This window comes from Pteronotus mesoamericanus, unplaced genomic scaffold (assembly GCF_021234165.1).
Source record: "Pteronotus mesoamericanus isolate MK-2021 breed Mesoamerican mustached bat unplaced genomic scaffold, CSHL_Meso_final scaffold_85, whole genome shotgun sequence".
Classification (NCBI taxonomy): Eukaryota; Metazoa; Chordata; class Mammalia; order Chiroptera; family Mormoopidae; genus Pteronotus; species Pteronotus mesoamericanus.
The window spans coordinates 64,622,022-64,640,236 of NW_026555329.1; the positions used below are offsets into that span (position 1 = coordinate 64,622,022).

Here is an 18,215-nt window from a genome sequence, read left to right on the forward strand (position 1 = left end):
CATATGCTTTTTGTTTTTACAGCAGAAATTGATGCAGAATCGCAGGTTGTGAACATTTGATGCAGATGGAGTGTTTTGAGATTTCACTTATTTTCAATGAGACTCAATATCATAAATTAATGTTATGTTTTACTCACTTAGCTCTAATGTTTAGGAAAAAATGAGCAGTGGTTTCAGTTGGCTTTTTTGTAAATTTTATTTTATTTTTTGATTAATTGGCTCTTTAAATAAAAACAGGTTGAAGAGTTAATTTATTACTAATTTTTAAAAATTGATTTTAGAGAGAGAAACTGATTTAGTTACACTTACTTATGCATTCATTGGTTGATTCTTGTATGTTCCCTGACTAGGGATTGAACCCTCAGACTTGGCATATTGGGACAGTGCTCCAGCCAGCTGAGCTAACTAGCCATGGTGGTAATTTTATTTTATTTCTTTTTAATTAGGAAGTTACAGGAAAAACAAACTGAATGGAAATTTAGATATTTTCAGATGTCATTTTTGAGATGTTCAGTCTACTTTATAAACCTGGCGTGGTACATTTTCTCCGTTTATATTCTTATGATGAATGACTTAAGGCACCATCCCTTTTTTCTCTCTGTATGCCTTAACACATTTTGAGATGCTTTAATTGGGAAGTAGCCTGCTTGGGATGGTTTTGGAATACCAAAATAAGGAGATTTGGGGAATCTGTGCTTAAGGTTAATAAATCTAATTTATTAACATTGTCCCTGGGAAGCAACCTGGCAGAGAAGAGAGATCCTTGGCTTAGGATTCAGGGAAGACAGGTTATAGTCCAGGTGCTGCTGTTCTAAACCTGGGTGGCATAGGGTAAGATTCCACCTGTCAGACTTTTCTCTTAAGTGATGTGGTTGGATTCATTGTCTCTAAGCCTCTTCCAGTCCCAAAAGGCTGAGATTGATTAAGAAAGCCCACATAACCCTGGCTGGTGGCTCAGTGGATTGAGTGCTGGCCTGTGAACCAAAGGGTTGCTAGTTCGATTCTTAGGGCACACGCCTGGGTTGTGGTCCAGGTCCCCAGTAGGGGGCATTTGAGAGGCAGCCACACATTGATATTTCTCTCCCTCTCTCCCTTTCTTCCTCTCTCTCTCAAAATAAATGGATAAAAATCTTAAAAAGAAAAAAGAAAGCCTATATAACAAAAAAAGCTTATATACTATGTTTTTTAGGCATGGTGAACCAAAGGTGAGAAATCTTATACTTGTAGTGGGCTTCATTTTGAATTGCTGCTTATCCTGCATGGAACATGGTTTTTGTTCTGTTGCTTGTTTGTTTTTGTTTTTGAAGGTGAATTGGTTGAAATATGGTTTACTAGTGTGGAAGACTTAAGTGAATCTGTGGGTGGAGGGTTGATAGAAGTGAGCCAGGCAGGGGGTCCTGGCTTCAGTAGCGTTATTAGGATAGACTCTTGGGGCTGGTTGGTTGAGCCTTGGAGGAACATGGTGTCAGTGCGTTTTATTCACCCAGTCTCAACTCGACTTCAGAACACCTTGACCTCGTAGTGCACTAGGTCTTGATTTGGGGAGGGTGGGGATGACAGGGGGCACTCAAGGAGCCTGTAGCTCCTGGGGAGAGTTTGTTCTGGCCCTGCTGTTGATTGGGGGAGTCTCGTGGGGGTGTGGGGCACAATAGTTCTGAGTTCTGTTTTTCATACTTCCCGGCCAGAGCGTTTTCCTTCAGATCATTCTAATGGTCTTTTGCAGATCTTTTCCACTTCCATTTTACATGCAAGCATAGGAACCATCCTAATCTATTTTTGGTAGTTCCTCACGTGGTTTCTTTTCTTTTGAGGGTTTTTTTGGTTTGTTTTATTTGTAAGCCTTCTTAAGTCCCTTCTGGGAGTAAACTTAGGGAGAAGGAGGAACTCATTGATTTCCTAAACAGGTCCTTTTTTTTTAGGACCACCTAGAAGGCATTTTCTGAGGAATTGAATCAGAATCTCTGTGAGTTGGCCTGGGAACCTATATTTTGAAAAAAATTCTAGGTTCTGAAATGGTTGGTTTGGGATTGATCCAGGTGCTGGCATTTGAGATCAACTTTATTTAACTCCTGTATTGTATGTGGTTGAAGGGGCAGGGCACAAAATTTATTTTTTATGTGGTAGCATAGTAGTAGTTTGTCTTTCTCTTTTTAGCACTTGTCTTGATATTGGGCTGATATCCTTTAAGGTCCTTTTACAGTGACTCTGAGATCCCATTCCTCGGTCATGACTGACAGCTGTGAAGTTGTTTTATATGCCCGGTTTAGGCCATATGTTCATTTTAACACTCATCTGCCACTTTTCTTTCTATTTGCATAAATTTCCAAGATCTTCCAATAATTTGGCACCAATAACCTGGCACATTATTATTATGGAAGTCTTTAGTGTTATCTATAAACATGAAGATTCTGTGCTTCTCACTTTCTGCTTTAATCCTTAGTAGCCGCACACTTGGCCCTTTTGGTTTTAACTGTCTGTACCTGTCCCCTTTCTTGTTTATAAACCCCTTGTTTTTTAACAACAGTAAAACCTAAAATGACCGCCTTGGTGGTCTTAATCTTTACTTTTTATTCTACTATGTGTCTAGTGCAGAAATAAAATTTTCTTCTAATTTGCAGGTCTTCAGAGTCTTTTTGATTAGGGAGCACATATGCAGTTGCCTTGGTGGCCTTTCCTCATTTTGACCAGCAGTTTTCTGGTTCATTCCTGAATTCCTTCAAAATACTCAGGTGATTTCCATCCAGTACTAGTAATTTAATAATTACTGATATTTAAATTTTGGACTTAATACTTGGCTCATAAGACTTTAAAACAGCATAGGAGTATGTAAAGTTAAATACAAAATTCTCTCTCCCTCTGCCCTCCTTACCCTCATTTTCTATCATTCATTCTCATTCCGTAAGTTAATGTGTTTCTAAACCTTCTTCATGCAGATATATACACCCTTCTGCTTTTTTTTCTTAAAGAAACACAAATGGGGTCATATTGTATGTGTCCTGCAGTTTTGTTTTTTTAAAAAATTAATTGTCATGACTATCTATGCCATAAATATAGGTGCACCTCATTCTTTGAGATTGAGAAGTAGTCCATAGTTTAGATGTACTTATGCAGTTTTTCTTGTTGAGACATGTTTTATTTGGTTTTTCATGATTCTAAATGCTGGTACACTGACTGAACATTCTTTTATACATCTTTGTATTCTTATATTGGGTTTTCCATGAGGTAGATTACTAGATGTGCAGTTGCTGGTATCTTTTAATAATCACTTAATGTTTTTGGTGGTTGTAGGGAAGCTTTAATTTTACCTGTTTCAGGTATCAGGTTATAGGTATGTATCATCTTAGATAAAATTTAGGGTAAAATACAACTTAATATCTCATTATTCATTAATCATTTCACCTTTGGTAATTTGTTTCCCCAACCTGAGAATCTTTGCAAACCACTTTTGTTTCTTTAGTGGAGGGCAGGGCCCAGCATCTGGGGAACGTTAAATAACTCTTTTTTTTAATTGCTTGCTGACCCCGCCCCCCCCGGGTGTTTTCAGGTCTCAGTACTTACAAGTTGAGTAATCCCCTTTGGTTTCTAGAGAGGTCCATGACTAAGGAGGTGCGCGACTACCTGGCCACAGGTGACAAGAGTAGAAGAGAGGCAAGATCATGTGAGAGATTTGATTGTTTTCCTAAGGACTGGTACATAATTGTTCCTTTTTTTCTTTTTCTTCTTGGGTAAGAGGTTGGCAAGGTAGGTGGTGGTAAGTATGACTGTATGCTGCATGAGGAAACTGTCATTTTTATTTTTTAAAAAATATCTGTTGATTTTAGAGAGGGGAGAGGGAGAGAGAGAGAAACTGCCTTGTTACACTTATCTATACCTCCATTGGTTCATTACTGTATGTGCCATGACCAAATATTGAACCCACAACCTTGGCATATCGATGGCTCTAACCAACTGAGCTACCTGGCCAGGGCTGGGAAACTGTCATTTTTTTTTAGTTTTTTGGAAAGACTGAACCAAGGGAGGCAAGTTATCAGCCTTTCACTTATGTGCTGATCCCAGCTGTGGTAATAGTTTACCTAAAGTTTTCCGGGCTTCAGATGTGTGTGTGCCCTTACCAGGGTGTTAGCATATCTGAATGCTATCTCTACTTATATTTAGTTTGACAATCTTTTGGATAAACAGCTGTTTTTCAAATTGAAGTGCTGTTTTTAAAACTTAATTTCACTATTGAAAATGGAAAACCAATGTTGCTTGTCTTAACCAGACAGTACCTTTAAAAAAAAAAACCCACAATGAAAACAGCGTTACTATGTTCTAGCTAGGTATTGTGTTTTGCAGAGTACTCTGAAAGACATTTAACACGTGGTGGAGATGTGATTAAAAAAAGAAAAGAAAAGGCTACCTGCCACCAAACTGAAACTTCATTTACTAGGAAGGATTGAAAGAGAATTGAAAAGGAGACAGTTCTTGTGTATGTGTAAATATTAAGTGCTAGTACATACAGGGTTCATATACTACTTAAAGCAGGCTTTCTCTTTCTTTTCTTTCTTTCCTTCAATACAAGCCCACTGTGCTTTGGGAAATAGATGTAACTTGTGTCTTGAGGCAGAGCTGAACTGATTTTCTGGGGTGGCTGTGGTTCACATCCCTAACTTCACTGATGACTAGTCATATAACCTTGGGCAAGTAATTTTGCCCCTTCCAGTTTCAGATTTGCCTGTAAAAGGACATAATAACAGTACTCATCTATGGGGTTATTGCTGATTAAGTGAGAGACTCACATAAAACACAGAGTCTAGCACATGCAGTGTTCAGTAACCATTAGCTGGTATTAGGAGTCCAGCAGTTTCTTATCAGCCCCAAAGTTGGATGGGGGTGAAAATGGAACTGGCTGGCGCAAAATGAGAGGAATAAGACACCTGGCAAGTTTTGTGAGTTTAAAGTTGTTCAATTTAAAGGACTGGCTTTAGTTTTGAGCTTATATTTTTACTGTGTTCGGGGTGGGGGCGCTAAAATGTCCGTTATTTTATAAAGTGATGGCATTTGTTTTATTTAATGTCCTTAGTCCCCCCCTCCCCCACCACCAAAAAAATACATGTTGGTTCCTATTTTTGATGAGTCGGGGAAACTTTCCTGGTCTGAAACTTAAAGAGTCTAGGAACCTCTGGTGTAGCAGAAACCTGTGCACTGGCACATGTAGAACTCTTAGGAACTTTAAGGGTATCATCCTTTGTACTATTATTTAGGAAGGATTAAACAAATTTAATGTGTGGAAGAGTGCAGTTATGTGGGTACTTGTCGTTATTCATTGGCACAGGTGTGACTAGCTAGGCAAAAATGAGAGCAGGCTTTCTTTGATTCCTGCCCCAATCCTCCCAGCAGCTCTCTAGGCTCTGGTCCTTTAGGTCCAGCCTGTATTTCGTCTTCCTTCTCCAGCACTCTTATCACTGACCCCTTCCCCCCAATACCCCACTTATCAAAATTTGAAGTTACTGTGTTTAGAACAAATTTTTCACTATAATGTAAAACATTTTCTGTTTTCTTTGTCCCAAGGAGGACTGGGTAGTCCACATTTGGGATTTTCTGATCTGCTTTGCCAATTCCCCAAACCCATAGGGAAGAACAACCATGTGGAACCCGCATACGTTGGTTCTTTGCAAGGAACAGCCACAGCCCGTTACCTGGCCTTGGACAGGGTTACCTGCATCACAGTCTGCTTAGGGTTGTTTCGGTTTAAACCTGTTGTCTTGGCATAATTATCAGTTAACACCCCCTTCTCACTGTCAAAGTATCCTGATTTGAGTGACAAAATGCATGTTTAGCGGGCTTAGTAAGAGCAGGTAAGTCTAGGGAAAAAAGTGTGGGTGGCACAGGTCACAGATTAATATAAACAGAAGGTGGATGGTTCTGTTTGGATCCTAGCTTGTAGGATGGCCTGGAAGAGGAGGGCCTTGTGGCTGAGGAGAGAGCCTTTTAAGGAGAGTGGGTAGCCTAGGCCTGAGACCCCAGGCTGTACACTTGATTCTGGGTAAAGCTGTTCACTTGAGGCAGGTAGCTTTGCTTTCTGGTGGGAAGCGGGACTTGTGAATTTAAATGCTGATGGTTTTCTTGGAGAATGAATTGGAAAAGTCAGATGATATTTTTCAGATCTGCTTTTGTTTTAAAAATCTTTTCTGGGGAGATGGTGAAAGTGACAGGACTTGACAGAGGCAAAGGAATAAAATAAATGAGATAAAAGTCAAGAGAAACGGGTAAGTATAGGTGGGAATACTCACACGTTCTTAAAAGCAGCTGTGAGCAATCTGGATTCAGCGTGTAAGGTAAAGGCAACTTGCTTAAAGTGACAAAGGGTTGCAGGAGGTTTGGAGGAGAGAAAGGAATAAGAAATAAGTCTTCTGAGTTTTTGTTTCTAGTGTGTGGAATACACTAAAGTGATGTTAGTGAGCTTTTAAACCTTATGAATGAATTCTGTTCCAGGAGGGAAAATCCGTTGTGTTATAGCCTTGAATACCAAGGGACATTTTTATTTTTGGCAACAACCCCAAACAGTGAATGAATCATTATGCCAAGTGTAATTTATCTGCTTACCTAATAGGACTCTCACAGGTCTTCATGAAAAAGGGTGTGTTGTGTTCCTCCTTGTCCTTCCTCCCCTCTGTGTGTGAAGGAGAAGAGGCTCTGGAATCCCGCTCTGGAATCCCACTGAGATCTATTATTCTGTGTGCAGTAATTGCTGTGTTATTGTACTTGGCAGGTGAGCCCTTTCACAGTCCAGAGGCCGGGTGGCTGCCTCTATTACTTAAAAGCCGAGTTATCTTGTTAAACTCCTCTCCAGTGAGAGCTTCAGAATCTCCTGAGACCTCCTGCAGCCTCTCTGTGGGGCATAGGCCCCGCTTGCCTTCAACCCTGCCCTGCCCCTGTGTTGGTCATTGTGTTCCTAGCTCTAAAGTCATCCCTTTCCTACATAGCAAGGCAGTGTAGGGCTGCTAGTCAGACTGCTTGGTTCCATTAAAATCTTAAGAGGTCTTGTATGGGTGCTCTGAATGAAGGTACCTTTCTTACTCTTGATTCAGAAGAAAATGTGTTTCTTTTATCAACAGAAGCTAAAAACCAATGTAGAGAGGACTGTAAGCATGATACTCAGATAATTTGAGGAACAGGAACTCAGAAAATTGATTTTTGAAAGTGGTTAATGGTACAACAGGCTAATTGTAAAGATGTCCCATGTGTCTGAGCTGCCTATTAACTTTCACTTGAAATTTCTATGCTGTATGTGTTAAAGTTCATTTATTTTGTTATTCATTAGAGAGAGTGCCTTCCTGTCCGAAAGGTGCGGGGAATCACACAGCTGAACAGTTTGGTTTGCATAGGGCAAGCAGAATATTACTGGTGTTTTAAAAATGGAGGAGCAGTCTCTTCTGGACAATACATGCAATGAAGATACCACCATAGCAAGTTCCAGATCATTGCCAACTAGCCTTCTGTTTAACGTGTCAAGGAGGTGTGCAAGTCTGTGTTCTGATGGAGGGTAGAGTGGGCTGGGGCACCAGCCTGTTGTGGGGAAGGAATGACTACTTGTCTGGCAGTTACTCCTTCATGACTGTCTCCCTAGGCTTTTAATGGTGAGAACCCTGGGATGGATTTCCAGGATTAATTTAGCAAAAAAGAACTCTGAAACATATGTGGTAGATTTGTGACTTGTACTTCTTTATTTTGACATCTAAAACTATCAACATTTCAAATAGGAAGTTTAGGTTGTGGGGGCAGTCTGTGACATCTGTCACTCCACTGATCGCCAGGGTTGATTCGGCCGATCTGGTTGGCTAGATGAGTGACCCCTTCCTCCCTCACCGATCCATGTGCGTCCCTCCGGAAGCTGCGCGTCAGTTGAAGAGGACGACGTTCCCAACTAGAGGAGAGGACTGGTGTTCGGTCAAGGGTATAGGAGTAGCTGCGCTCCCCTGCTAGAGCCTCCAAACAAGCTCTCAAATAGGAAATTTCCAAACATGTTTAGAAAATAAAGTTAGAAATTTAGTGCTTTTCATGGATAGCATAGAATTTGAATGATCTCAAGCTCTAGAGTCAGTCCTGCAAAAAAATAAATAAATATATTAGATGTATTCTTTAGAGATGATTCACTCTGAATAGTATTGAATATTATGCTTAATAACTTAGTTTCTGTATTGCTGTGAGTTCTAAAAAAAATGCACCGACTTTACAGAAGCAAACCTGAGGAATAGGGAACGCTACAATCTTATTTCTCTTGGATATTTCAGGATCTCTGGTATACTTTCACTTACTGTATCTGGTTCACAGACTTCCTACTTGATTTTAGTCATTGGACTATAATTTCATACTTTGTCCAATGTACATTTGCTCAGGGACACAGTGATGGCAGGGCTGTGAGGAGGAAAAATAAGATGATAGCACCTACAGCCATCGTAGGTAGGAATAGCTGTTTTCTCCCCCTCCCTGGATCAGGAATTGTGGCTGCGCTTCTCTCCTCCTCTGAGCATTGCAGTTGGGCAGGAGGAAAGCGTCAGTTAAGGGAGACGGGGAGCTGGACGTAGAGAGCCTACTGAGCAGCCCCTGCAGTGCAGTCTCAGGGTTCTCCCCCGCCCCCGCACCCCCCCCCCCCGCGCCATGGCAACCCCTGCCTCACCTCCATTTGCCCTCAGAGGGAGGCAGAAAAGTCTCCTTGCCACCAGGAAAACTTTTTTCTTGGGGTTCCTTAACAGAAGAAGGAAATTCCGTTGTATTATAGCCTTGAATACCAAGGGGCATTTTTATTTTTGGCAACAACCCAAAACAGTGAATCATTGTGCCTTGTATATGGTGCTGTTTAATAAATGTTGGTTTGATTGGGGGCATGGAAGCTGTACCTGCTTAATGATTTAGTTTCTGACACCTGCTCTGCTGGCACATATAAATGGAGATATTAACTGGGAAGAAAGATCCCATCAGTAGGTAACCTCAGACACAGCTCTCACAGACAGCAGCTCCCCAGGTGCTTACTTCTCATGTGGCATAGTGGGATATCGGGGTTGGGGGAATTTCAGGTCTAGTCCTTGTTCTGCCATCAATACTTTATTTCAAGCAAAAGTCACTTTACCTGTCTTGCTTGCTTTTTCATCTGTAAAATCAAAGGGCTCAGATTAGATGCTTTCTATAGCTGCCCTCTCTCTGTAGATGATCTTTATAGTCCCCATGAGAATTAAACTCCCCTATTTCCAAACTGAGGCCCAGTTTGTGGTACAGCTGGCCTGGGAGCAGCTACTTAAGCTTGTCTGTGCTGAATGCGCGAGTGCACTCAGAGGGAGTGAAATGGCACACTGGGAGGCCATGGGCTCCCAGTTCATTGTATTTGAATGCTGGGCTCTCTCATTTAGGTTTGCTTCTTGCTTTTGCCAGGAAAAGAAAGAAGGCGCTGGCTGTGTTGGCGACTATTCTGGGAAAGACCTCCCAGACCACACAGCTTATGTTCTTTCGGGATTGCTTGCTCTTTGTTTAAATGACTTTAATTTTCAAGAGATGATTCTTCCTGTGGAGGCAACAGCTCTGGTTGATAGAAAACTTTTTCCTGATAGACTTTCTGAAACTTTCTCCAATTTAGTTTCTTTTTAGTTACTCTTGCTTTAATTCTGTTTCTTTAGAATTTTTCTGCTTCATTAAAGTGTAGGTAATAAAATATTTCCTTCCCTATCCACAACGGCTCCTTCCCTCTTCCCTGATGGTATTCGTAGGAGGAGAAAGCCTTGTCCAGAGGAGAGTCTCTGCCGGGCTTGCTTCTTTGTCACTCTCACAGTCCCTACACGGGCTTTGGGTTGTGGCCGTTGCAGGCTTTCCAGATGGCACAGTGGACCTTTCAGCTCAGTGATTTTTCCTGGTTCTCTTTTCTGTTTCACATAGGGAGAGGACTTCATTGTACTTGCTCAATTCTCAGAAAACTGACACTGTTTTCAGTTATTTTCACCCTTTAAAAGGTTTGTAGATTGCACTGAAGTTCTGCTTCCTTTCTGTGACTTGTGTCGTGTCATTTCTAGAGGACTTGAAAATTTACAGTACATTCTGTGGTGAATCACCATGCATGATTTTGGGTTCTGTGTCAGCTGCCTTTGAAAAATTAAAAAAAAAAAAAAGATTTTATTTATTTTTTAGAAAGAGAAGGGAGAAAAAGAGGGAGAGAAACATTGATGTGTGAGAGAAACAGCGTTGCCTGCTGCACTTCCCCAACTGGACTGGCCTGCAACCCAGGCATTTGCCCTGACTGGGAATTGAACTGTTAACCCTTCGGTTTGCAGGCCAGCATTCACCCCACTGAACCACACCAGCTAGGGCCCAAAGTTTTTTTTGTTAGTACTGTTCAGCTAAGCATCTAATCTTTTCTGCAAGATATGGAAATTCTCTGTAGGATTGATCTACCTTTTTATGTCTCCATGCTTTTGTATTTATGTATTGGGCCTTAAAATATTTTTATATCAAAATAAATTTACATACCATAAAATTCACCCTCTTAAAGTATACAGCTCACTGATTTTTACTGTATTCGCACAACTAGCATCTCTAATTCCATACCATTTTTGATATGCAAAAGAAAGAAGGCCTGTACCCATTAAGTTATTTCCTGTTCTCCCCTCCCTTCACTCATTGTGAACCACTAATGTACTTTTCTGTCTCTATGAATTTGCCTATGCTGGGCATTTCATATAATTCCATTTCATATGGAATCATTCACTATGTGGTTTTTCTCTCTGGCTTCTTTCACTTAGCATAATGTTTTCAAGGTTTGTCCCTGTTGTAGCATCAATCAGTACTTCATTTCTTTTTAATTTCTAAATAATACCATTTTATGGGTAAACCACATTTTATTTATCTCACTTGATGGACATTTGGATTGTTTCCACTGTTTCTGGCTATTATGAATAGTTTCAGTAAACATTTTCATACAGGTTTTTTGTGCACAGAATGTTTTGTTTTTCTTAGGTGTATACCCAGGAATGGGATTGCTGGGTGATATGGTAATAACTCTTTTGTCTAACTTTTGAGGGGTTGTCAGATTGTTTTCCAAACTGATTGCATTACAACAGTTTTTTCAGTGTTCCATTTCTCCACATCTTTGCCAATACTTACTGTCTGTCTTACTGACAATAGCTCTCATAGGGGCTGTGAAGTGTTGACACAGTGGTTTAGATTTGCATTTCCTTTATGACAAATGATATCGAGCATTTTTTATGTGGTTATTGGCCATTTGTATATATGTTCCTTGGTTAAATGTCTTTCCAAATTCTTTGTTTTTAATTGGGTTACTTTATTGTTGGGTTATAATAGTTCTCTCTTCTAGGTACTAGACTTTTATCCAAACATGCTTTTCATTTTCCTAAGTGTCCATTGAAACACAATGTTTTTAATTTTGATGAAGTTCAACACACACACACACACACACACACATATATATATATATATATAGTTTTTTGGTTGCTTGTACTTTCTCAGGTGGTGTCATGTCTAAGAAATCATTGCCTCATCCAAGGTGAAGAGTTATACCTCCTTTTTCTTCTACGAATAGTTTAACTCTTACATCTGATGTTTTTTGAGTTAACCTGTACCTCATACCATCTACAAAAGTTATTAATCTCATTCTTTTGTACATGGATATCCAATTTGCAATTTCTATTGAAAGGATTATTCTTTCCTCATTACATTATCTTGGTACCCTTGTTGAAATTCAACTGACTATAAATGTATGAGTTTATTTTGGGTTCTTTTTTTGGTAACATTTTAGTGTTCATTAGATGGCTGTCCTCATTCTTTATATTGGGTCTTCCTATTGGCAAATGTTGCTAAGGTCTACCTGGTATTAGCTCTGCCAGTCCTTGCAGAGGTTTTATTAAGATCCTCTCAGCTATTAAGATTCCACTTGGAGGCCAAGATGATTTTTGCCCTTGGGCTGTGAAAAAAATACTGGCTTTATTGACAGGCTTATGGATTTCTGCACCATCACTTTGTTTGCCTGAAGTATAGTGTGGCTAGGTTTTTGTTTAAGAATTATTCTGTCTTCCGGTGTCTGTGGTCTGGAGGTTTAAGAGTTAAATGTACCACTTTGTTCATCAGGATCTAGTGAAGATCTGTCTGGTGTTCCTGTTGCTGGGCAACATTTTAGTGGCTACCCACGAAGTGTTGCACTGGAGGTAAATCTCCTAGTAAGCCCATAAGTGGGTTTGAACAGTTTGAGTCGCTATTTTCCTTCTCAGCTGGTTTATTTCAGCCTTTGTCACCATCCGACTTGTGCCCTGAAGCCAGGTCCTCCGAATCCTGCTGTGTTCCTCTGCGACCTTTATTGGCAGAACTGAGAAATGTCTAATCCATAACCTCAATCAAACTGACTCATTGTGACAGCTATTTTCACAAACCCCCTGCTGTATCAGGTAGGGCTAAAATCATTTTTCTAGAATGCCATTTTATTAATGTAATTGGATAAAGCAGTTACCATATGACTTGCTTTCTATGCCCTATAAATTAGCCACTAAGGATAATTACCGCATGAATTGCAACATGAATCAGTACAATTTTGGCAGAACAGTTACCCGTGACAGTTTTCTCTCAATCTTAATATTCTTCTGAAATTAAAATTCTGATAAACAAATGATATGTTTTCCTTACGCTTATTGTTTGTCTCCCCCCCCCCCGTAGAATGTCAGCTCTCCAAGAACACATTTTTGTGAGTGTTATTACACAGAAGTATACCACTTGTCAAGAACAATGCCTGGCACATAGTAGGAACTTATTAAATTTCCATTTAATTAATGATAAATGAATCAATGTATAAAACTATAATGTCAGGTTTTTCACAGAGGAAAAATGACTTGTTTTGATGCCATAGAAGACAAATTAAGTTTGATGTGTAGACTCTGGTTCTTTTTCATATTTTACTTCAAGACATTTTAAGTATTTTTTTCCCCCTAAGGACTGTTTTTCCTTGGTTTTATTTGGCAGAGAACCTTAGATAAGAGAAGGTCATTGGGCAAGTGAGGCAGGTGGAGGGAATTTAATAGTGCTTGAAGATGAAATGGAGATAGTTCAGAACAAACTGTATGTACTCTCTGCTACTTTAGTTCCTGTAAATACTAGGAAGGAAACTAGTTCTTTCCTTATAGACAGGTCTCTCTTCCTTCCATAATGGTCTGTAGACAAGAGTTTCTTCCTGCTTCTCTGCCAAGGCTATGGCCAAATGAGGGGGAGAGAGTTTCAGAGTAAAGATGTACATATGTCAGTTCTTTCCTCCTGCAGGAATAAGGAATAGCAGTGTCTTCTACATGAGTATCTATTCTTGTTGCTAGAAAGTTAGAATTGGTGACTGCTGCTTGATTTTAATGTACAATAGTATAAAAGGTATAGAGCAGCCTATAAAATAAAAGTCATCTCTCTCCAGTATTGATTCAAGCGTTGATTGTTGTCTAAATGGCATTATTTGGTGCAATAACGTAAAGAAGTTCTGATAGGTTTTAGAATAGCATTCCGGGAGACGGTGAGCGGGGTGTACAAAGGAAGCATTGCAAAATTTCTATGCACAAGTTCCTTGCCAAAGGCCTTAATGGGGTGAGGAGAATAGTTACAGACTCATTGTTCCCCAGGGACCTAGTGTACTAGGTGGAGGCATTGGAGGTAATAACCTTTCTGATATTTAGGGGAGAAGGGAGGTGGTTCTCGTGAGTCATTCTGCTCTGGAGCTTCTCAGTGGCCTTCGTTGGACTTAAGAAATAAAGATTCTTTGCTAGCTTGGGCCAGTGCTCACTTACCAGAGTTTACCTTGATTAGCCATGGTAAGTTTTCTTGTAAATGGGTCCTAGCTGTTCCAGCTGGGCTTACCAAGAGGCATTGGCTTTCCTGGGAGCGCTTTATTATTTTTTGTGGAAACTTGACTGAAACTGAGGAGCAGGCATTGGAAGCAGATGCTCTGACTTTGCTGCTGTATGTAGCTGGGCTTTCCTTGGCCTTGTTCAGAATTTTTGCATGAATGATTTCAAGCACAGGTATTCTAAAATGTGCTATTCTTGTTCCTTCCACTTGTGAAGAATTAACTATGAATGAATCAGATCCAGGCTCTTTTCCTTTTCTTTCCTTTGGACTTTCATTTCAGGAGCATGAAACATCCTCTACCTTAGTGTACCTGTTCTTCCCTGGCTTCGCTTTGTTTGAGAGCTTGTCTTTTTAGAATGTCAGTTCCCTGGGATGATAGCAGGGCATGGCTTCTCAGGAGAGGCTGTAGCAAGGCTGTTTGGTTGGAAGCTGTGGACTTTAGTTGCTGGTCACACTTAATCAGAAAGGATGAAAATGAAGAGCATTACTTGTTAGTGATGAGGGGGACAGTTTTTTATGTGTGTGTCATGGTGTAGCCAGGGAGGAGCCATTAAGACCAAGGTCTTTGTCCTGAGGGCAGTGGGGATATTTAGATACTGATTAGAGTACTATTTATTTATTTAAAAAACAATTTTATTTATTTTTAGCGAGAAGGGAAGGGAGGGAGAAAGAGAGGGAGAGAAACATTGATGTGCAAGAGAGACCTCCATTGGCTACCTCTCACACACCCCCAACTGGGGACCTGGCCTACAACCCAGGCATGTGCCCTGACTGGGAATTGAACTGGTGACATTTCAGTTTGCAGGCAGTGCTCAATCCACTGAGCCACACCAGCCAGGGCTGGAGCACTGTTTTTTTAAAAGTTGGAATATGTGTATTTGTTGGACGGAATTTCTATAACAAGGTAGTAGAATAGATAGATGACTTGTGGTATAGTCATGCAGTGGAATAAATACTATAGAACTGTAAAAGTGAATGAGTGTTTCACAACACCATGAATGAGTGTTATCAAAAAAACAGAAACAATGAGCAAAAGAAGCAAGTTACTTATGGTACATGCAGTAGACTCAATTTATATAGGGTTCAGAAATAGGTAAACTGAAACTATATTGCTTAGAGCTCTGTACTTAGATGGTGTAAAACTACCTAAAAGTAAGGGAGCGATTATCATAATGGTAGGGTAGTGGGGGGTTGGGAAAAGGAAGGGGCTACAAATAGAGAGGGAAACGGGGGAATCCAAGGTTCTGGCAATGTTCTAGTTCTTAACTTGGGTGATGGTTACTCAGTTACTTATCTTATTCTTTCATATGTACAGTTATGTTTTAATATTAATATTTATATTAATATTTCACAACTTACATGTTAAGGTGGAGGGTGAAAGAGGATTGTCAGCTAAGCAGATGTGTATAGGAGAGGCTTCCCTTTGTACTCCTTCCTTTCTTCCTTTGATTTGGCTTCCTTTCCAGGGACTGTTCCTTTGTAGAGAACCCCATGGTCTTGTCTGCCACCGAGGTCTACATTGGCAGAACTCTCCAATCTTCTATCTGCGACCTTTTCAGCAGCTTTTCTTGTTTTGAAGCTTGAAAATGAGGGTCTTTCAGATCTAGTGAAGCGAGTGCCTGAGCCCACCTGTTTATTAAAATATGCCTCACTAAGCAAAGGCAATTTGAGTAGCTGGGGGTAGTATCTGTCCTTTTTTCTTTACATCTTTTCTTCTCTTCTCCCATTTGAAATCCTCCTTTTTTCTCTCCTGCAGATATTTAAATGTTAAATACTAGTGAGCTTCAGAGCTCTCTTCACAGTTCCCTTGCCAGAGGCTTCTATGCCTGGTGTCTTTGATTAGAGAGGTGAAAGGAGCTGCAGTGCTCAGGAGCCTAGGTGCTTGGATTCTGCTGTTTCAGTCGTCTAGAACATGGGTTTCCTAGATTACTTCTGTATTTTTCTCTTAGCCTAGACTGGGAGCCCTGCGTACAATGGAAGCATGAGCACCGGGCTCTGGCTACACTGCTTTTACTCATCTTCTTTGGATGGTGTGTAGGGGCTCCTTCCTCCAGTTTCCCCTCTTCTGAGGCCTTTGTTCCTTGCTTCTGCCCTGGAGTGGAATGTGTGGATAGAGACATTAACTTAATAATTGAAAAGAACACAGGTGACGGGTGCACGGGGGGGATGAAATTACAAAGGTCATTAACCTGCCTGTCTCATGTGCCTCTTAACCCCAGCCAGTCTATTTTACGAGTCTTCTGTCATTTGTGTTAATTCCTTCTTCTGTTTCTGGGTCAAATAATTTCATATTTCACTGTTTTTATGTGGGTGTTTCTGTTATAAAATTAAAAATCTCATTCATCTGCTTACTTAACAAATATTTGAGTGCCTCCAAGGTGCCAAGTACTGTTCTACATATTGGGGACAGTATTGTACCATATATAATGATTTTATTTATTTTTTTAGAGAGGGAGGGGGGAGGGAGAAAGGGAGAGAAACAACGATGTGCAAGAGATTCGTTGCCTCTCACGCCCCCAACCGGGGACCTGGCCCGCAACCCAGGCATGTGCCCTGACTGGGAAACAAATCAGCGACCTTTAGGCTCACAGGCCTGTGCTCAACACACTGAACTGGACTAGCCAGGGCCGAATAATCTATATTAATATGCTGTTACTTTTAGACTGCTAATTTTCTTTTCTTTCTCCCCCCATACTCAGGTCCTGTCAGGATGTGCCATCATTGTACGAGGGCAGCCTCGTGGTGGGCCTCCTCCAGAGAGACAGATCAACCTTAGCAACATACGAGCTGGAAACCTTGCTCGCCGGGCAGCTGCAACACAGCCAGATGCAAAAGATACGCCTGATGAGGTAGGTTCTTCCTGAGGCCTCCCTGAGGCTGTGGACCCAGGTGATAGCCTGATCTTGACTGATGCAAGGTTGAGCTACTCTTCCTTTTCTGTGTATTTTGAGTGTTTTTATATCACAGCACTGATGACACTAGATATACCCACAATGTCTTGCATGGTTTATATACATTCACTGCCCTTGGCAGTGATCCCAGTCTCAGGGCTTTTTCTTTTTCTTTTTCTTTTTTGTATCTTTTTTTTTAAATTTATATTTTTAAATTTTTAAATCATGTTTATTCTATTACAGTTGTCTCACTTTTTCCTTCTTTATCCCCCTCCACCCATCCCACCTCCACCCCCCTCTCCCACAGTCAGTTCCCACACTGTTGTCCATGTCCATGGGATGGGTCATTCATACCTGTTCTTTGTCTAGTCCCTTCCCCTTCTTTGCACCATTGTCCTCCTTCCCCATCTCGGGGCTTTTTCTCATACCCTTTCCTTTAGGCCTTAGAGCCTTTTCAGGTTTGTCGGTGTTTTACTCCTCCACGTCTTAGAATAGGTTAGAACATTTCCTAGGTAGTCTCGGCTGTTTGAGGTTGGCATTGCTTTTGGCAGAGCTCTAATATTATGTTTGAATTCTTCATTCACATTCAAAAGTCAGAAGGGTATTCAGTGAAAAATCGAATTCTCCTCCCTAAGGACTACTGATAGTACTAGTTTTGTGTCTCCCTCCAGAGACATTTATCACTTTTGGAAGCACTCTCATTTTTCTAAATGGTGGCATACTATAAATGCTAGGCGTGTGCTTTATTACAGATTCTTAACCTGGGATCTATATACCTCTAAAGGCGTTAGAACTCCATGATGCTTGCAAAATTTTGTGTAGACATGCGTTTTTAAGAAGAGAGCTTTTATCAATTTCTTAAGGCAACTTGTGGCTCAGTGATAGTCAAGAACCATTGTATTAGGGTGAGCCGAGAAGTTTCTGAGCATTCGCTCCACCATCTCCTCCTCATCCCTTATCCCCCCACTGCTAATGCTTGGCTACCTAGCTTCCCTTGGGGTCTGCCTTTGGATTCCTTCTGGTCTTGCCTCTCCAGGCAGCTACTATGAGTCCTAATTTGGCATTATTTAGTGATCTTGGTTCCTATCCTTTGAAACATGAACTCTTGTCTTTCCTTTAATTGTGCTTTGGCTATCAAAAATGAAATTTCTGGATTCTAATTATTCGTCATTTGCCCCAACCTAATGATGTTTGGCAAGTTGCTATGTCAGCATTCCCCTACTATTCCTGGACATACAAGTGAAGAGTAAAAAGCAGCTCATGGGGATCTTTTCTTTAGGGAAAATTTTTTCCATCTATAATAAAGGGTATTTTTTTGGAATTAATAAGGCAGCGAAGCAATGCTAGAAAAAAATAGAGAAAATCACCCCAAATTCTACTTTCAACAGCAGTCAGATTCTGGGATAATGACTAAATAGATCAAAATCAGGTCTCTTTCACTGGTCCTTTCTCAGCACAAGTTCTTGGGAC

The 18,215-nt window shown here is 40.6% G+C and overlaps 1 protein-coding gene across 1 annotated transcript in view; it reads left to right on the plus strand.

The window, feature by feature from the left end:
- The window catches only part of SND1 (staphylococcal nuclease and tudor domain containing 1), a 412,206-nt gene that overhangs the window by 6,480 nt on the left and 387,511 nt on the right, over positions 1-18,215 (plus strand). The window contains exon 2 of the mRNA XM_054564546.1: positions 16,554-16,703. Within this exon, the coding sequence (XP_054420521.1) occupies positions 16,554-16,703 (150 nt within the window). The remainder of the gene's footprint in view (positions 1-16,553; positions 16,704-18,215) is intronic.